This window comes from Lissotriton helveticus, chromosome 3_1 (assembly GCF_964261635.1).
Source record: "Lissotriton helveticus chromosome 3_1, aLisHel1.1, whole genome shotgun sequence".
Classification (NCBI taxonomy): Eukaryota; Metazoa; Chordata; class Amphibia; order Caudata; family Salamandridae; genus Lissotriton; species Lissotriton helveticus.
Genome location: NC_136061.1, coordinates 1,758,931,026 through 1,758,948,693, shown reverse-complemented (window position 1 = coordinate 1,758,948,693; position 17,668 = coordinate 1,758,931,026). Strand labels below are relative to the sequence as shown.

The 17,668-nt window shown below is 44.7% G+C and overlaps 1 protein-coding gene across 1 annotated transcript in view; it reads left to right on the top strand.

Moving 5' to 3' along the window:
* The window catches only part of LOC144825121 (regulator of G-protein signaling rgs-2-like), a 145,910-nt gene extending 128,763 nt beyond the window's left edge, over positions 1-17,147 (top strand). Inside the window, exons 4-5 of the mRNA XM_078683998.1 lie at positions 12,915-13,155; positions 16,661-17,147. Of these exons, the coding sequence (XP_078540124.1) occupies positions 12,915-13,155; positions 16,661-16,849 (430 nt within the window). The 3' untranslated portion in view covers positions 16,850-17,147. The remainder of the gene's footprint in view (positions 1-12,914; positions 13,156-16,660) is intronic.
* The last annotated feature ends 521 nt before the right edge of the window (positions 17,148-17,668 follow it).

Sequence of the window (17,668 nt, the reverse complement as noted above, 5' to 3'; positions counted from 1 at the left end):
TCTTGACCTATAAATACATTTCTTTTTTTTTTTCTTTTTTTTTTTTTTTAAACCTTTATTGAGTCAATCAAAGTATGACAAGCGCAGGCCTACAACCACAGAGGCCGGCCGCAAACACAGGAATCAGATCAGGAGTAATGCACGTATATACGACCAAACAATAGCGACAATGCAGATACAGCATGTGATTGTATATGCCTCAACGCAGAAGGATATCAAAGGTTTAATTTTAAAGTTATAATGAAGCAGAAGTGGCTGTACTATTAGTGGCGTCACACCATAATATTAAATTAAGAAGAGATGGGGGGGAGGTACCCCGCAGTGCAAACAAGTCCAGGTGATGAGCAATATGAACCTTGGGCACACTATGCCCGCCGAGGCTGACGAGGAATAAAAGACAATGTAATAGCAAGCGATTAGCGAGCACACCCTCCCGAAAACCCACCCTCCGGAGACAGTAAGGTATAGGCAAGTATAGACGCCAAACAGAGAAAGAAAAAAGATAAGGAGAGAGACAGCCAACCCTACTGTAAGGGAGGAAAAACCCTACCCAAAGAAAGAGGAAAGAAAGAAAGGGGACCATAGAACAAAACAAACTAAAATAACAAACCCCCCCAACACCCGCCACCCTGCACCCCTGTAATGGCTACGGCCTACCCCACTAACAGCGTGCCTGTCGCCCCGGAACACCCCAAAGAAGGGAAATAAAGAAAGCGGAGGAGGAGAAGAACAAACATACTCCCGGCCACCTATTCCCCCCGCCATTAGCGACCTCCCCAAAACATATTGCCCATTAATAAAAGCAAGTATTAAGCACCAATATGGGGAGGGCCTCATCCAAAACCACCCGACTCCCAGTGAGATACACAGCACAATCCCGGCATAGATCACAAAGCGGAGCTAACCCCAAAAGTCAAAGACAGCCATGACAGTTCGGTTCTTCACGATAATCTACGTCGCCAAAGCCAGCAATCTCGCAGAAAACGAAGCGTCCCAGATAGTACAAAGCAATGGCATCGGATCTAGGGCAGGATACAAGATGAAGTCAGCCCTGACCAGTGCGATTCTTTACGAAAACCCATGCCACCCAAGCCACATTATTCATGTGGTAATCGAAACGTCCATAGCAGTCCGAAGCAGCTGAATCGGACCGAGGACAGGATACAAGATGGCGGCATCCACAGGACCAATGGGGAAAGATGAAGGAGATAAGCAGACCTCTCCGATGGTCACTAAAGAGCTGTTCTTGGCGATCAAAACCTTCGGCAACGATGTTTCGCCGAGCAGGAGTCATACCGGGAAAGCTAACTACGGTCTTAGGTGCAACATTCACGAGGCCAAAATCATCGACGTGAGCTGAATCAGGCTGCCGCGTGGGAACCTCAGAACAGTAGGCCAAATCTTCCACTGGAACCACAGAATGCCGATCGTGTGTCGCAGCATCATCGTCCGGTCTCGAGCAGATATTTCCCAGCGTTTCTGACACTCGGTCATACGTGACTGTGAATTGAGAGTGGAGCGCCCCAATGGCGGCCATCACGGACCTCAACGATGGTGCGCCATCTGTCCTCTTCATCTCCCCCCCCAAAGAGACGAAGCAGGACTCGAGCCCCAGACTCACTTCCGAGGCTCCAGGCACACACGAAGCCGATGGCAACAGCAGGCGCTCCCTCAGCTGGTCATCACGACACCTTCGCCGGCCGCGGGGGCCCCCCCTTCAACACCGCCGTCCCCAGCAGGGTCTCCGGGCGAGCGCCCCCGACCGCGGCGCACGATGCACACCCTGTGTCACGAGACCGAGTCCTCAGTGCCAGCTGGTAACTGGATTGCAGATCGGAGATGCAGAAAAAGATCCGAGTACGGAAGACCGGACGAAACACTGGTTCCACAGCCGCTGTTGATCAATAACAGCCCGGATGGGCTAGAAATCGAGGTCCCGGCTTCAGCCCTGGAGTAGGCCGAAAACGGAACACGACATAACTCCACCACCCAGTATGTTAGGGAGTCCGGGATTGCACCATCGGTATCAGGCGAGCTTCATACACACGGGAGTCCGGCGTAGGTAAAGGATAAATGACAGGATATGCGAGCTGCCGGCGGAGGTCGACGGAGCCGGGAGCTTAAGCAGCCATCTTGGATCGTAGCGTAGCTCCTCCCTCATAAATACATTTCTTGTTGGAGTTTACTCTAAACCACAAGGCATATACCAACGAAATCTACACAAAGTGTGAATTGTTTTTCATTTTATTTCATTTTTTGTAAAAATTAGTTTTTTTCATTTTTATCATAATTTGCATTTATAACACTTATAAAAATATAGACATACTACAAAAACACTTCCAGAAACGATTGCTTTTCAATTTTCCCGATATACAAATATGCCTTTTTAAATTTGTAATAACACATTTAAATATCTACAATTCACAGGTAAAGAGCCACACACGCACACACATATACTCTAACTGCACATCCATCCAATCACAAAGACAACAACAATCATGTCCTATAGCATTGAGTCTGGTGTCCACTACATGACCAAAGTCATGAGATTTTTTCAAAATGAAAGAGGTCGACGCGTTTCGGTGGAAATAGCAAGGATGCGGACCACCTTCTTCAGGACCACGACAGATACAGAACGGTATAGGGACTCTGAACCTGAAATATACAACTGTCGATTAGATGCAGGCAAATATACGTAGTTTTTAATCCGATTGGTACAGTTAGCCAGCATCTATTTTGATCTGCCAAGTATCACACAATGGCGGGGGACGGCTTTGATATTTTTCCTTGATTCAATAGTGTGGAAGGGGCGCCACCTTTTCTTTATCTGTTGTACCCCAGCAAGTTGAGTTTTGTAATCGTCTTTGAAATATTCCAGCATTTTCCAAAGGATCCAAAATTTCAGGTCCCCTTTAGCGCGCCGCCACCACCGCCGTCATCCTTCTGAAATGGTTCAGCATTCCACACTATTGAATCGAGGAAAAATATCAAAGCCGTCCCCCGCCATTGTGTGATACTTGGCAGATCAAAATAGATGCTGGCTACCTGTACCAATCGGATTAAAAACTACGTATATTTGCCTGCATCTAATCGACAGTTGTATATTTCAGGTTCAGAGTCCCTATACCGTTCTGTATCTGTCGTGGTCCTGAAGAAGGTGGTCCGCATCCTTGCTATTTCCACCGAAACGCGTCGACCTCTTTCATTTTGAAAAAATCTCATGACTTTGGTCATGTAGTGGACACCAGACTCAATGCTATAGGACATGATTGTTGTTGTCTTTGTGATTGGATGGATGTGCAGTTAGAGTATATGTGTGTGCGTGTGTGGCTCTTTACCTGTGAATTGTAGATATTTAAATGTGTTATTACAAATTTAAAAAGGCATATTTGTATATCGGGAAAATTGAAAAGCAATCGTTTCTGGAAGTGTTTTTGTAGTATGTCTATATTTTTATAAGTGTTATAAATGCAAATTATGATAAAAATGAAAAAAACTAATTTTTACAAAAAATGAAATAAAATGAAAAACAATTCACACTTTGTGTAGATTTCGTTGGTATATGCCTTGTGGTTTAGAGTAAACTCCAACAAGAAATGTATTTATAGGTCAAGAGGGAGCTTTCTTCATTCACTTAGTGTTCTCTTCCCCTCTACTCCCTGACCTGAAAGTAAAACTTGAGGGGGTCCCTTTTCTCTCACTATTTGGTAGAGCTTAGTGAGCCTTAATTGCAGTTTCCAATTCGCCCGGAGGAATAAGGTGAAGGTTGCGGGTGGATTTCTTGGATAATATGCTGGTGGGGGTGGGGCGAGCAATGCATTTAGTCATGGTGAAAAGGATAAGGTAGTGATCAGACCAATCTACCGGAAGAATATTTGAGAGGGACGCTAACTCGTTGTTCGTTATAATAGCATCAAGGGTGGCACCTTTGTTATGTGTGGGAGAATGGCAGAGTTGGGACATAGTGGTGATGTCCATGGTATCATTAAGTAGGATGACAGCAGGATCAACACTATAATTCCAATGGATGTTGTAATCACCGAGGAAGAGATTTTTAGAATATGAGAGTGACGATTGTATGATAAGATCAGTCAACTCTTCCGTAAAGGGGATGTTGTTTCCAGGGGGGTGGTAGATAGTGTGTAACCGGGTAGTGGGGGAGTCAGGTATGATGAGATCGGCGCAAAGGTATTCAAAGGATGAAGGGTCTTGTAGATTGACTAGTGAGATGTTAAGTTCAGCTTTAATAATTATGGCGAGGCCACCGCCTGTTTGTTCGATTCTGTCTTTTCTAATGATAGAATAACCAGGGGGGATAAGCAAGTCGAGGATGGGAGTGGAGTGGGAGGTGAGCCATGTTCCAGTTAGGAAAGCAATGCCAATGTTTTCACTAAGAATGGTTTCAGCGATCTCCGTAGCGTGACAGGAGGCAGATCTGCAGTTAATCAGCATGCATCAGAGGGGGGTGGGGACTGGCGGTAGAGAGGGGGGACAAGTGGGGATAGGTTTGAGTAGTTGGGGTGGTCTAGGGGAGGAAGGAGGAAGGGAAAGTTTGCTTGTTCCTAAAAGAACTGGAATAGTAGACAGATGCGTAGGGCAGGAGGCGGATCGGCAGTTAGTCATCGTGCAACATAGGGGAGTGGGATAGGGCAATTGGGAGGGGGGAAAGGAGGGGATAGATCTAAGTTGTTGGGGCGGTCTAGGAGAGGAAGGCAGAAGGGGGAGTTCTCTAGTTCCTAAGAGAACTGGGATGGAAGATTTATGACTAGAGGGTAAATTGGTCGACGGTGGTGGTGAAGAAATAGTTAAGTTCGAGGAACTGTTAGCTTTAGAGGATAGAGATGGAGAGATAGTTAGGTTAGAGGAACAGTTAGCTTTAGAGGTTGTTGGTTGAGTACCATGTTGTGTGGACATGTTGGTATTATGTGGGCTCACGACTTGTGAGGGTTGATTGGGTAATGTGCAGGTTGTGTGGTTGTTAGAAGGAAGAGTGTTTCTGTAGGTGATAGAGTTAGGCTGACAGTATGTGTGTGTGCTGAGGAGGGTGTCAATGTGTGAGGAGATAGTTTTAGAAAGGAGTGAGATATCTCTTCTAAGAGAGGAGAGTTCTAAGATGAGGGACAAAAGGACGAGTTCAATGGTAGGGGAAGCTAGAGTGTGAGTTGATGAGTGCGGAGGGTCTGTGTTTATTGGTCTGTTTATCGAGTTAGAGTTTTTTAGTGGGGGGATAAAGTGTGGAGGAAGAGGTGTAAAGCCTGGAGGGGGGGAAGGGAGTTGCGTGTGTTGTTGGAATCGGGGGAGATCAGGGGGTAAGAGGGGGATGTAGGAGGTAATGTTGTTTGGATGTAAGAAGTATTGCAAGGAGGGGGGATGTTGGGGGGAGGTTGAAAGGAGAGGCGTGTGTAATGGAGCGTAGCGAATTAGGAAGGGGCGATAAGGGGGGAGAAGTGAGGGTAGATGAAGAGGGGGATGTAGGAGGTAACGTTGTTAGGATGTGAGAAGTGTTGCAAGGAGGGGGTGTTGGGGGGAGGTTGAAAGGAGAGTCGTGTGTAACAGAGCATAGCGAATTGGGAAGAGGCGATAAGGGGGTGGGAGAAGTGAGGGTAGATGAAGGTAATATGAGTTGGGGAAGGTCGTGGGGATGAGGTAAGAGGGACGGGGATGAAATGGGGGGTGATGAATCTAGGGGTAGAAGGGGTGAGAGGGCAGTGTTCAGGGATTGTGTGATGGTTTGGGATAGACTGCTAATTTGTTGTTTATTGGGCACAGGAGAGGGAAGGGGAGAATCAGGAGGGAGCGATGGGGGGAGGGAGAAATGAAGGGAGATGCATGCAATAAAAGTTGGGGACGGTCAGAGGAACAAGGTAAGAGGGAGGGGGATGGAGTGGGGGTTTGGGATAAAGTGCTAATGTGTTGTTCATTGGGAGTAGGAGAGGGAGGGGTAGAATCAGGAGCGAGCGATGGGGGGGAGAGAAATGAAGGGAGATGTAGACACTGGGGGGTGGGGTAGGTCAGAGAGGTGAGGTAAGAAGGATGAGGATGAAATGGGGGATGATGAATCTAGGGTTAGATGGGGTGAGAAGGCAGGGTTCGGGGATTGAGTGGTGGTTAGGGATAAAGTGCTAATATGTTGATCATTGGAAGTGGGAGAGGAAGGGGGAAATCAGGAGGAAGCGATAGGGGGAGAGAAATGAGGGGAGATGCAGGCATTAAAAGTTGGGGTTGGTCAGAGAGACAAGATATTGGTGACGGGGATGAGAAGGGGGGGTGAGTCTAGGGGAAGAGGGTTATAGCGGGCAGGATTCAAGGATTATGTGAGGGTTTGTGGTAAGGCGTTAAAGTGTTGTTCAAAGATGTTGAGGTGCTTTTCAGATGCTTGGATGAGTATGGTTCCTGATTTGAAGATGGAGATATCTATTTCACCAGGAAAGGCAGAAGATGGTGTGGTGGAGAGTTTAAAACCGTAGGGGATGTTGCATGAATTAGAGATCAGGAAGTGACCTAGGAATATGCTTTTCCATTTAGAAGGGCGTAGAGTGAAAAAGATGAAGTTGGTGACAAGTGAAGAGTTAAGGCTGTTATGGTGATCATCAAATAAGGTTTCAGGGTGGAGACAGATAAGTATGTGTTTGAGTTTTTTTTTACCATGTTTAGAGAGACGGGTGGGTAGATGATGGACCAAGAGTTAGGACCACATTTGGAGATGTATGGGGTTGAGATTGACGGTGGAAGAGTGAGTCGAGGCATGGTTTAGAGAAAAGAAGGGGGGGGGAGCACACTGGAGTAAGTACGCACTAGTCCTCCAAGGGAGTATGGAAGGTGGTGCTAAGGGAAGAGGGGGGAATAATAAGTGAAATTAAAGCTGACTCATCCAGAGAGTTGTGTGGGTGGAGTTTAACTTAATCACAAAAGGTGGAGGAGCAACGTAATCGTAGGAGATAACATTTCAACAAGTGAGGATGTAAATATAAGCACAATATGTGAGGTGTTGACGTAAGCATATAAATTACAATTCAAGGTGAATGAAGGAGGGGCAGGCCAGAGAAGTTAGTAGATAGGGTTGTATAGTAGGGGAAGGAGTTAAACAATATCCTGAGCAAATAATACAGTTAGGGCATAATTATGATCTACACCTAGTAACATAAGGATACACATTGAAACCAAAAGCAAAGTGATAGAAGGATTAAACATAGAGAGCAGTCTGCACAGTATCGTGAGACAGATTACAATGATCGGCAATGAGGGTGGACTAAACAGAGGAATATCAAAGTATACAATATAACAGAATAGATAACGAAAAGAGGATATACCATAATGAACAGTCCTGTTAAAAAGTGTCACAGTAAAATAACATATCCAAACGATATAAAAAGAAGTGCAAATATAAAACATTATAAACTGAATGTGGTAGAATAGTTGTTAGTCAGGAGGGGACTGGAGATAGAAGGAAGTAGTAAATAGTGAAGATAACTAGTATAGATGGAGTATAGGAAGGAGGGTAACCTGGAATAGAGAATCAGTGGGATGGGTGATAAAATTGAGGGAAGCGGTAAAGGTAAAGTAATTATACGTAGTATAATTGAGTGGGGAGAAGAATAACTAAAAAGCGGAATAAAAGAAAGAAAGAAAGAGAAAGGGAAGTAAGTGGAAAGAGGGAGTTATTAATATAGATAGCAGGGCAGAGGAATATCGGATGGGGAGGAGTAGGTATTTACATAATATATACTAACATAGAATGCAAGGGAAAGAGGGACATATCATCAAAAACAGTTGCTTAACTTTGGAGAATTGAAATTGAAAAGAATGACATATCAATTAAGAGAACATGATAAAAATGAGATACTTAAACGGAGGAAGGACTAATAGTAATACACAGTTATAAAATAAAAGAATTAAAGGTGATGGAAAATATGCAGTGCAGAATTGAGAAAGAACAACAGTGAAATAATAAATCCAAACACAAATTAATAAAGTGCACAAAGTGAACAACAGTGAAATAACAATCCAAACACAAATTAGTTAAGTGCACGAAGTAACAAAGTAGAGAGTAGTGTGCGAATCAAAGGGCAATCTAGTAGGGGGTGGAGATAAAATCACAAATGAATAGGTATAACATATAGTGAGGACAACTGGTGGAGAGGGGGGTATAGTAAGGTGAAAAATGGAGTGAGGAATGGCAAAGAGAGAATATAAGTGGGTATAAGGGAGCAGGGCTACATTCAAAGATGTGCAGGGTTGCGAGATGAAAGTTAAGTGATATAAAGTGATATCGGGGCTACTTTCAAGATGGCCACCGAATTAGTGTAGGTGATGCTAGTCCTTTCACAGTGTCTATATCCCAGATGGGCAGGGGAGAGCATCAAAATGGTGGCTCAGTAAAAAGTTGTTGTTGACCGAGAGTAAACAAAAACAAAATGGGTTCCATAAGTTAGTTCTCTCAAAGGAAAAGTAAAATAGCAAGAAATCAAGCCCTGTCCATAGATTTCAGGGAAAGTAATAAGAGCAAGCTGGAGTCGATATCCGACTGGCGTGTGAGCCAAGTGGGGGTGCGGCAAATAGTAGAGCCCCTACCAAGTCGATTTTTTAGGGAGAGGCAGCTCAGGAGATCGGATCAGCAGCCCAGCGCATCGATGTCTGGCCACAAGCGCCACCCGAGGATTCGCCTCCACAATCCCCAAGCTGTGTAGGCTGGCGTCGGATCAGCCCAGAAAGAAAGAAAACCCCTGGGCGACAACAGGGAAAGATCTGGACTCCTGCCCCTAGACCGCCACGGTCGGGCCGTCACTCTCACCCCAGGTCCATGAGGGCGGGTGGCCGTCACTCTCACCCCAGGTCCACAAGGGTGGGCGGCCGTCACTCTCACCCCAGGTCCACGAGGGCAGGCGGCCGATGACACACGCCGGACAGCGGAGGGATCTCTCACCTGGCTCCGCGTCAGCAGCAGCGCAGTCCCATCAAAATCTGGGCTGGTAGGCAACAGCGCGTCCGATGCAACCGGGAGCGGTGTGCGGAGGAAACCGGGCCCTGAGCCGAGCTCCAGAAGCCTGAGGATCCAAGTTGCCGTCCGCGGAGAGATCAGCTGGGCAGCGGGCGGTAACAGCGTGCCTCAACGCACCCGGGAGCGGCGTGTGGGGGAAACAGCGTGTCGGGGAAACGGAGCTCCGAGCTCAGCTCAAGGAGCTCGAGGAGCCAGGTGACCGTCCACAACTGGACCAGCAGGACAGCGGGCGGCAAATTCCAGGACTCCAAGCCCAAACTCAGCCCAATGGGCTCGAGGGGCCATGCGGTCGACCACCACAACAATGCAGTAGGATAGCGGGTGGCAAACTCCAGGCTCCGAGCACGGCTCAAGGAACTCGAGGAGCCGGGCAACCATCCACCCGAAGAGAGCAGCCGGGCAGCGGGCGTCGGACTCCAGGATCTGAGCCCCGTTCAAGGACCTCGAGGAGCCGTGCTGGGTGGAAGCCAGCGTCGGGCAATCACAGACTGGCGCAGCTGCAATCAGAGGAACAGGCCAGGCAGCTCCGCGTTCCCGATGCATCAAACTCGGTGAGTAGAGCACAAAAGATGTATTCCATAGAATCTGTAGAAAGAGGGTATATTCAAGTTTCGTAAGGTGGATGAAGTGATGAGGGTCGTATGCTTTATCCGGGGATTTTCACCAAAAAAGGTGATCCCTAAACTAGGAGCTTTTTCCAGCAGTGAAAAAGTTGGTCAGAAAGGGGCTATAGAGGGATGAGGTGCATTGTTGGTGAGTGGTAGTGAGGGAATCATGGAGAAGGAGGAAATGGTAAAGGGGGCGCTCAAAAAGTCTGTTGCACTGGGGGCAACCAGTTTTAGGGCTAGTCCTGGCTGGGAGTCTTAGCCTCCCCCCCCCCCGAAGTTCGGGTCTAGTTGCACCCCTAGTTTCTTCCCAAGTCAGAAGTACATTTGCTGCCTGTTTTTCATACCCCCCTCTCGAGTCAGGGCTCCCTGATTGGAGTAGTCATTCAGAACCGCCAATCAACATGTCGTTCCTGCAGCAGAGCACTGCTTTGACGTCAGCACCCAATTAACGGGACAGCAGGAGAGCGGATTTGAAGATATTGCCATAGGTGCTGACTTTGGTTCTGGTAGACCCAGGTTCGAGTCCTGGCATCGGCTCAATTTCATGTGATCCGGGGCAAAATCACTAAATCTCCCTGTGCTTACAAAAAATGAATGTGTGCTTGTGTAATGTAAAAGATGCTCCTGTAAGGCGCTCCAATACCTTTGGGTCATGTTCACGCTATATAAAACAGCAAAAAATATATCAACAAATTTTGTGAGCACTCCTGTATCCAGGTACTGCTCAAGACTGGAAGTGGAGCACAACCTAAGGATGACAGAAGAAAGAATCCATCCATACATTGACTGACTGTGGAGAAAAACAGGCACACCCCTCACCTGTGTTTTGGGAGTGTTTATACTAATCTAACCTAAATGTTGTGTTTTATGTGAAAAGTAAATCACCAGTGTAATTTTTTGGGTCAAATGTTTTCTTGGAGACTTTTCATTTGAACTTTATAATAAGCACAAGCACTAAAAAAACTTCAGTTTACTAAACACTCTAACTTTATTTAATATTATTTGCCCTTTATGATGTGGGCTCTGTAGGAGTGAATGGCCATCAATGATGTAGAGTACTAGCTTCCAGAACTTTTTTGTCAGGTGGTGGGGAGGGGCGGGGGGGCTCGATGTGTAAAAAGGTTTAGATGGGGGACTCAGCTGACAAAAGTTTGAAGACCTCTGATGTACATGAAGGGGGACATTCCTGTACATAAAGAATCTTTCCCATGCAAGCAGGCACCCTTGCACTATGGTGCAAGGGTGCCTGTGGTGGTGCTACACTGCTGCTAAGTGTAGCGCCAGCGCAGGGGGGAACTCAAGGCTGCACCATATCCTTGAAAATGTGGTGCAGCCTTGCGTTTCTGAAGTGGCGGAGTGAGGTGTTAAGCCATGACGGCTAACGCCCCACTCTGCCATTTCCTTGCACCACTTCCTTGTACATATCCCCCAGATACCGTTGCCCCATAGTGGCCTCAATGGTATAACAGTGAATTTAGTAAGTAGTTAATATTGTTTAGCCTTGCCTCCTAATATTCAGTCTAAGGGAAGAGGCAAACATAATATTGCAAAAAATAGTAAATGCATTTAGAAAATGCTATATGTTTAGAATCTATACCATGCTCCCTCTTAAATGAATGAGGGTTTTCAGTATAGCAAGGCCCAATCCAGCTTTCGGCTCAGTCCTTTAACAAGGCAGCTGGACTTTAATGTCAGTATAACCCAGCTACGGAGGGCTATAAGGCTATTGGAACTTTCAGCCACTAGAAAGCAGGAAGTTCTAACAAAACAAAGGGCTCACGGAGCCAGAGGGAATTTAAATTCCCTTGAGCTCCATCAGACCTCAACAACTCTAGAATGTTGCCGCTCCGTACATTTATTATGCCATTAGAAGCCCGGAGTACTCCATTATCTTCAACGGAGCTCCCAACATTCCAGTGTTCTAATATAGCCTTTCAGCCCGCCGGCTCGGGCCTTTAACCAGCTATGGAGGGCTATAAAGCTATTAGAACATTCTGCTACTAGAAGGCAGAATGTTCTAACAAATAAAACAAAGGCCTCACTAAGCCCGAGTGTTGGAGCTCCGGGCTTCTACCGGCCATTAGAAGCTTGGAGCACTCCATTGTTTTCAATGGAGCTCCCAACATTCCAATGTTTTATTATTTGTAGGAGCTTTGGCTTTCAAATGAGAGGGGCTTCCAAGGTAAAACCAATCAAGCTTCAATCTTGTATTGTCCTACTCTAAGGCCTTTGCTTGTCACCAATCAAAGATTTGCCAGATGAAGCCATAAACACCTGATCACGTATTTATTAACCTGCAGTCCTTACGCATCTACGCAGAGGATGTGGCAGAAGATACATCCAGACTACTCAAGACCCCGCCCCACACATCTTCAAATAAATGTGTGTGCCTGACTCCTATGCATGTTATACATTTATGACAGCATACAGGCAACGGAATCTATGCGGATCTGTAAAATAAAAGATAGCCCCATATTACAACTCATATTCCTCTGACATGTATGACCTTCTCCATCTCTATCCACCAAGGGGTCACCTTCTTCCTCAGTCTATAGCTTCTATCATACTCTCATCATCTCTTACCCAAGCTCCTCACTGCAGACGTTTTTCTGGCTCAGTATCCATCTAGCAGTATTTAATTTCTTATTGTTTCAAATATATTAAAGCTGGGCTACATGCAAGTGAATGTCAGTACTCTGTGTACAGGCTTTACTTATGTGAATGGCTGTGGTGCAGGCTCTGCAGCCATAGAGGCCAAGTGTTAGCATCATGGACCAAAATAGTTTATTTGAAGACACTGGCTATGGAATTTTGGGAATATGTTCTAACATGTCAACTGCCTGTGCTGAAAGGTGTCAGCACATTGTCGTGGAAGGTCATCTTAGTTGCCCCATGCACCCTCCTCGGCTTCCTTCTTTGTCTTATGTTATCAAGGTGATTGTTCTGTTTGAGTTTAGTATCCAATAATTCGGAAGGCATAAGCTGGACTGTTATTTTAGTAAGCTTGAACTTCCATTTATGGCCTCTCTTTATTTCATTGTGCAACTGATTGAGAGATTAGTCACTACTGTTTGTTTCATATGGCATATGAAGACCAGAAGAAACAGCTGGCCAATCATCAATTATAATTGTTAATATTGTGAACAGGCACATTCGTAAGATATGTTCAAGAAAAATTGAACAGTTGTAAACTGAGAGCACCATGGAATAAGGTTTAACTTGTTCATCTTGGGTGAGGTCCTCTTATATGGGTCTGGGAGAATGGCAACTTTTTTGGCCTTTTCTTTACTCCACTCTCTTTTGTTCAGCAGCAGCAGTAGCCTTACACTGGATGAAGTCACCTCCTGGACGCGGTCTTTTGATCTCTTGCTAGAGAACCCGGCTGGCAGGAGTGTCTTCGCTCAGTTCCTTCAGACTGAGCACAGTGATGAGAACATGATGTTCTGGCTGGCCTGTGAGGAACTGAAGAATGAACAGCACGAAGCTCCAGTCACAGAGATTGCAAAGAAGGTCTACCTGGATTACATCTCTATCCTGTCTCCCAAGGAGGTATGATGCACATTGTAGCTGCAGCCACGTCATCCTTGTGCGAGCTTCCCAAGCCACTTATGTTAAAAAGAATGTAGTTGAGCAACCAGTTGATCACTAACTAACAAGAGAAATACAGGCTTGGGGAGCATTGGCAAATAAAATTGATTTGATGGATCTTATTCAATTTAATTCAATTCATAAACTTTATTCGGGTACCTTAGTACCCATAAAAGCACAAAGTCATAACAAATACAAACAGCAGTCTATGAATTTAAGGAGATATGACAATAGATAATTATACAACAATAACACATGCTCATTAAAAAAAAAAATTAAAAATGTAAAAGAACCGCCTATTAAAAGTAATTTCATTGTGAGATAAATATTACTAAAATGTAAAAGATTTTTAACAATTATCAAGAGGCTCAAGGGTCCAACATAGACCTACGTGTTCTATTGGCTATTCTCAGAAAAGTGCATGTGCGAAAGATCAAGTCTACATCATCCAGATTTACTATACACAGATAGGCCTCCTCCAAACTAATGGGCCATCTCTTTTTAAAATAAGGATTAAAAAGCCGCTTACAGTATTTAGTATAATACTTACATGAAAATAGAAAATGTATGATTGATTGACCACTCCTCCCATCACAGGGGCATAATATTTTATTGAGGGTGGGGTGGTAACCAAGAGGAAAGCAAAGTGCAAATCTGACAGTTGTAGCTCTTAGGCGGCATAATAAACTCCTGTCCCAGCGACTCATTGGTAAAGTGAGATGGGAGGAGTGGTCAATCAATCATACAGAGGGTGGCAATACCGCTCGATAGACATATAGTTGCGAACAGATGATTTTGCAGATTCTGAGTCAATCCTCTCTTTACTATATAGGGAGTAGAGAGCATCCCTCAATTTCTTTTTGGATATTGTTTCAGCTGTACTGGGATCAAGGAAAATATGTTCCCTGTCGATGCTGTGCAAGCTTTGTTGCACTCCACTCAACCAAGGGATTTCCATCCTTTTATCACACTTTAGGCAGTCGCTGATAATCTCTCGAGTAAGGGAAGTCGCCCTATTCTTCCATACTGAGAGCCAAAAAAGAGCTGATCGTGCAAGAATAAAATCAGATATAAAATTAAGATTGAGTTTCCTGTGGCATATGTATTGTGATGTCGAGATTGGGATACCCAACAGTTTCCTGCAGAGCCTATTTTCTTCCTGTTAGATGCATGAACTATTTACTGTACCCCAAATCTCAGCCCCATAAGTAGCCACAGGGATGCACTGTAGCTTATACATTTTCTGAATTGCTAAAATAGCTCCAGCGGTCTTAGGACGGGGGAGACTCAAAATTGAATTGGTGGCTTTTGAGAACTTACACCTGGAGTGGGCTAAATGCTCACTCCAGGCGCCATTCGCAGCAAAGACCAACCCCAAATAAACAAATGAACGGGTACATGTCAATGTTTTAGCTATCTATTGTGATGGTACCTATCTCACGCTTCCCAGGTCCACTGCACATTAAAAAAGATTTTTTTAAATTGACATGTAAATCTAAGCCGTCCATATACTTGTTAAAATTTTGGACTAAGATACGCAGAGAGTTTGGAGTGCGGCCTATCAGGACCGCATCATCTGCGTATAAAAGCACAGGTATAGATTTCCCGTTGATTTTGGGAACATCTTGGGTAACAGTTTTCAAAGAATTGTTCAACCCATTAATATAAATAATGAAGAGAAGGGAGGCCAGGACTCATCCCTGTCTTACCCCGCTTCCTACTTCAATTACCCCTGAAACTTCTCCTCCCATGCCAATCCTCAGCTGTGCCTTGAGATCTTTATCGAGATACGCTAAAAAGTGTGCCAGCGGCTCATCCAGCCCACCTGCCAGAAGGATTGACCACAGCTTTTCCCTATTAACAAGGTCAAAAGCTGTGGACAAATCCACGAATGCCATATATATCGGTGACCTCCGTGCAGTGGTGTATTTTCCAATAGCCAAATTAAGGTTAAGGCATTGTTCAACTGTTACCACCTTGCTCCAGAAGCCTAACTGGCATGGTTCTAGAATGTTATTTTCCTCTGTCCAGGTTAAAATGTTATTATACAGAACTCTCCCCGATATTTATTTTGGGTATTATCAATTAGAGATATAGGTCTGTAATTGCTCGGCTGGTACCTATCTCCCTTCTTGAAAATCGGTACTATAATACTCTTGGCCCATGTAGCAGGTAAGGTGGCAAGGGTCAGGCTATTTAAAACATTCAGAAGCAATGGGGCCCAAATATCAGGATTCCACTTGATTAAGTCAATTGGCAGCCCGTCAGGCCCCGGAGCTTTGTTCCCTAAGCTCTGCTGGATGGCCTCTTCCACTTCTAAGATAGTTATCTCTATGGGGGCCAAAGTGCCGGGCAAATAGTGTTCTAACCCTGATTGTGGGGTGGTGTAAATTTCCGTAAAATGATTTACCCAGGCATCACAAAAAATGTTGCAACTGATCGGGGTTGATAACTGGCCAATGGATCGGACGTACCTTACTGCGTACCAAAAGATGTTACCTTTTTTTAAACTGGCCACCTCAGAGAGAGTTTCCCAATGTTCCATCAGGAGGACCTTCTTCCTATTTGCAGTCACTGCATTATAATTCTTCCCAGCCAACTGAACGTCAGTGGTGCACCTCGGGTTGGCTGATAGGGCCCTATGTTTGTTCCTATTAGCCAATGTGCATTCCCGGTCAAACCACCTGGGGTTGCTTTCTACTTGGGGGACAGGTTTGGATAGGATCCTATTGTTTTCCAAACAAGAGCCACAGGAATAGGAAGACTATATGAAGATAGTGAAGTAGAGCAGTTCAGGGATGTTTATTAGCCTCACATCAAATGCTGGGCATCTTAGATATCTTAGATATTTCTTATTCCTCAGAAGCTTTAAAAAAAAACAATGTGTCTGATACCTTTAATAAAAACAGGTTGTAAAGACGCATAACTTGCAAAAAAATGATCAAACAGTGACCTTGGCTGTCCTCACTGTGAAGAAACAGCCACAAAAGAAAAGCTCAAGAAAGGTTCTGCAAGTCAGAAACATAATAATAGATGATCAACCATAACCATGAGCACTCCGATATGAGGACTTTTGTCCTTGCACAGTAAGGTCGAACTGAAACCAGAGATCCTGTTATAATGTAAATTGCAGTTCCTTTCCATTGTGTCTTCCAGTGAAGAAGAAATATGATCAACTGCAGACATCCCCAACTCTAAAATTACCCACTTGTGGGTTGATGGTTCTCATTGCTAGCTTTATGGTCAAGAAGTTCCCAATTGGCAGGATTCTTAAATATTCTTATTTAGGGAGATAATTGGGAGTGCCAAAACTCATGGTCTTAGTATAATGTATGGTGTATTCCTCAATTGACAAACAAGTTATCCATCACTGCATGCTAGAGTCATTCCGACATTGATTTACTGTTGAAGTACAAATCATATCAATCTTGAAACCTAACTGCACCTTTCTTTTATCAACATGCAGGTCAGCATTGATGCAACGGTACGGGATGCCATCAACAAGTCATTGGCACGGCCAAGTGTGCACATGTTTGATGAGGCCCAGGCACAGGTCTATGCCTTGATGCACAGAGACTCTTACCCAAGGTTTCTGAACTCTCCACTATACAGATCACTGGTGAAGAGGCTATTCACACAGGAACATGACACGTAGCAGGCATTGGTCCGCAATGTTCTCTCGAAGCAAGCAGAAAAACTGCCACAACCATGACAGACTAAAATGCCAAAAGAGCCAAATGCGTTGGTTGTATGTTCAAATCTCAGCTGTGAAGCATGGCAAGTATTTTATTCTAGTGCGCGATACAGACACACTTCCTAGTTCAATGGTTGGACAATATCAAGGAACAGGCTTCCAAGGAAAACACAATCAACCACTGAAGGAAAGTCACTGGAAACATGTTTAAAAGCCTCACACCTTTACCTCACTCCATTACATACATGTTTTGCCTTGGTTTGGTAACTTGGGCAATGATTGGTGAAATAAAGATATGGACTACTGATTACAACAGCTGCTTTCCTTACTGATCAGGCAGCGAGGATTCCAGCATGAGACATGTAAATTCTGAGGCCACCTATTTTTATCACCGACAGTCGATAAAAAGTTCCCTAATATGGAAAGCATGCAAGAACATAGAAAATAGCTCTGTTATCAATGGTACAAACCCACGTGCACAAACGTGAGGGATATGGCAAGGACACATAGTTCTATTTCACAATCACAAGAAGAATTCCTGAATTGCGAAATGTTCAGTTCTTAAACAGATTCATGTCAGATGTGGCATACCTAAACTGGTATTAGGATGCCCAAAGGTCTACAGTGTAATATGACAGACTTTTCTCCAATAAATCTGTTTACCTTTTGTACATCCCTGTAGGTTGATTTTACCCGATTGCTAGCAAAATGTTATTTCTGAGGAGGTTTTAAATTAGATTTCAGCGATCCACTGACACCACAGTTTTTCTATTTGCCTCC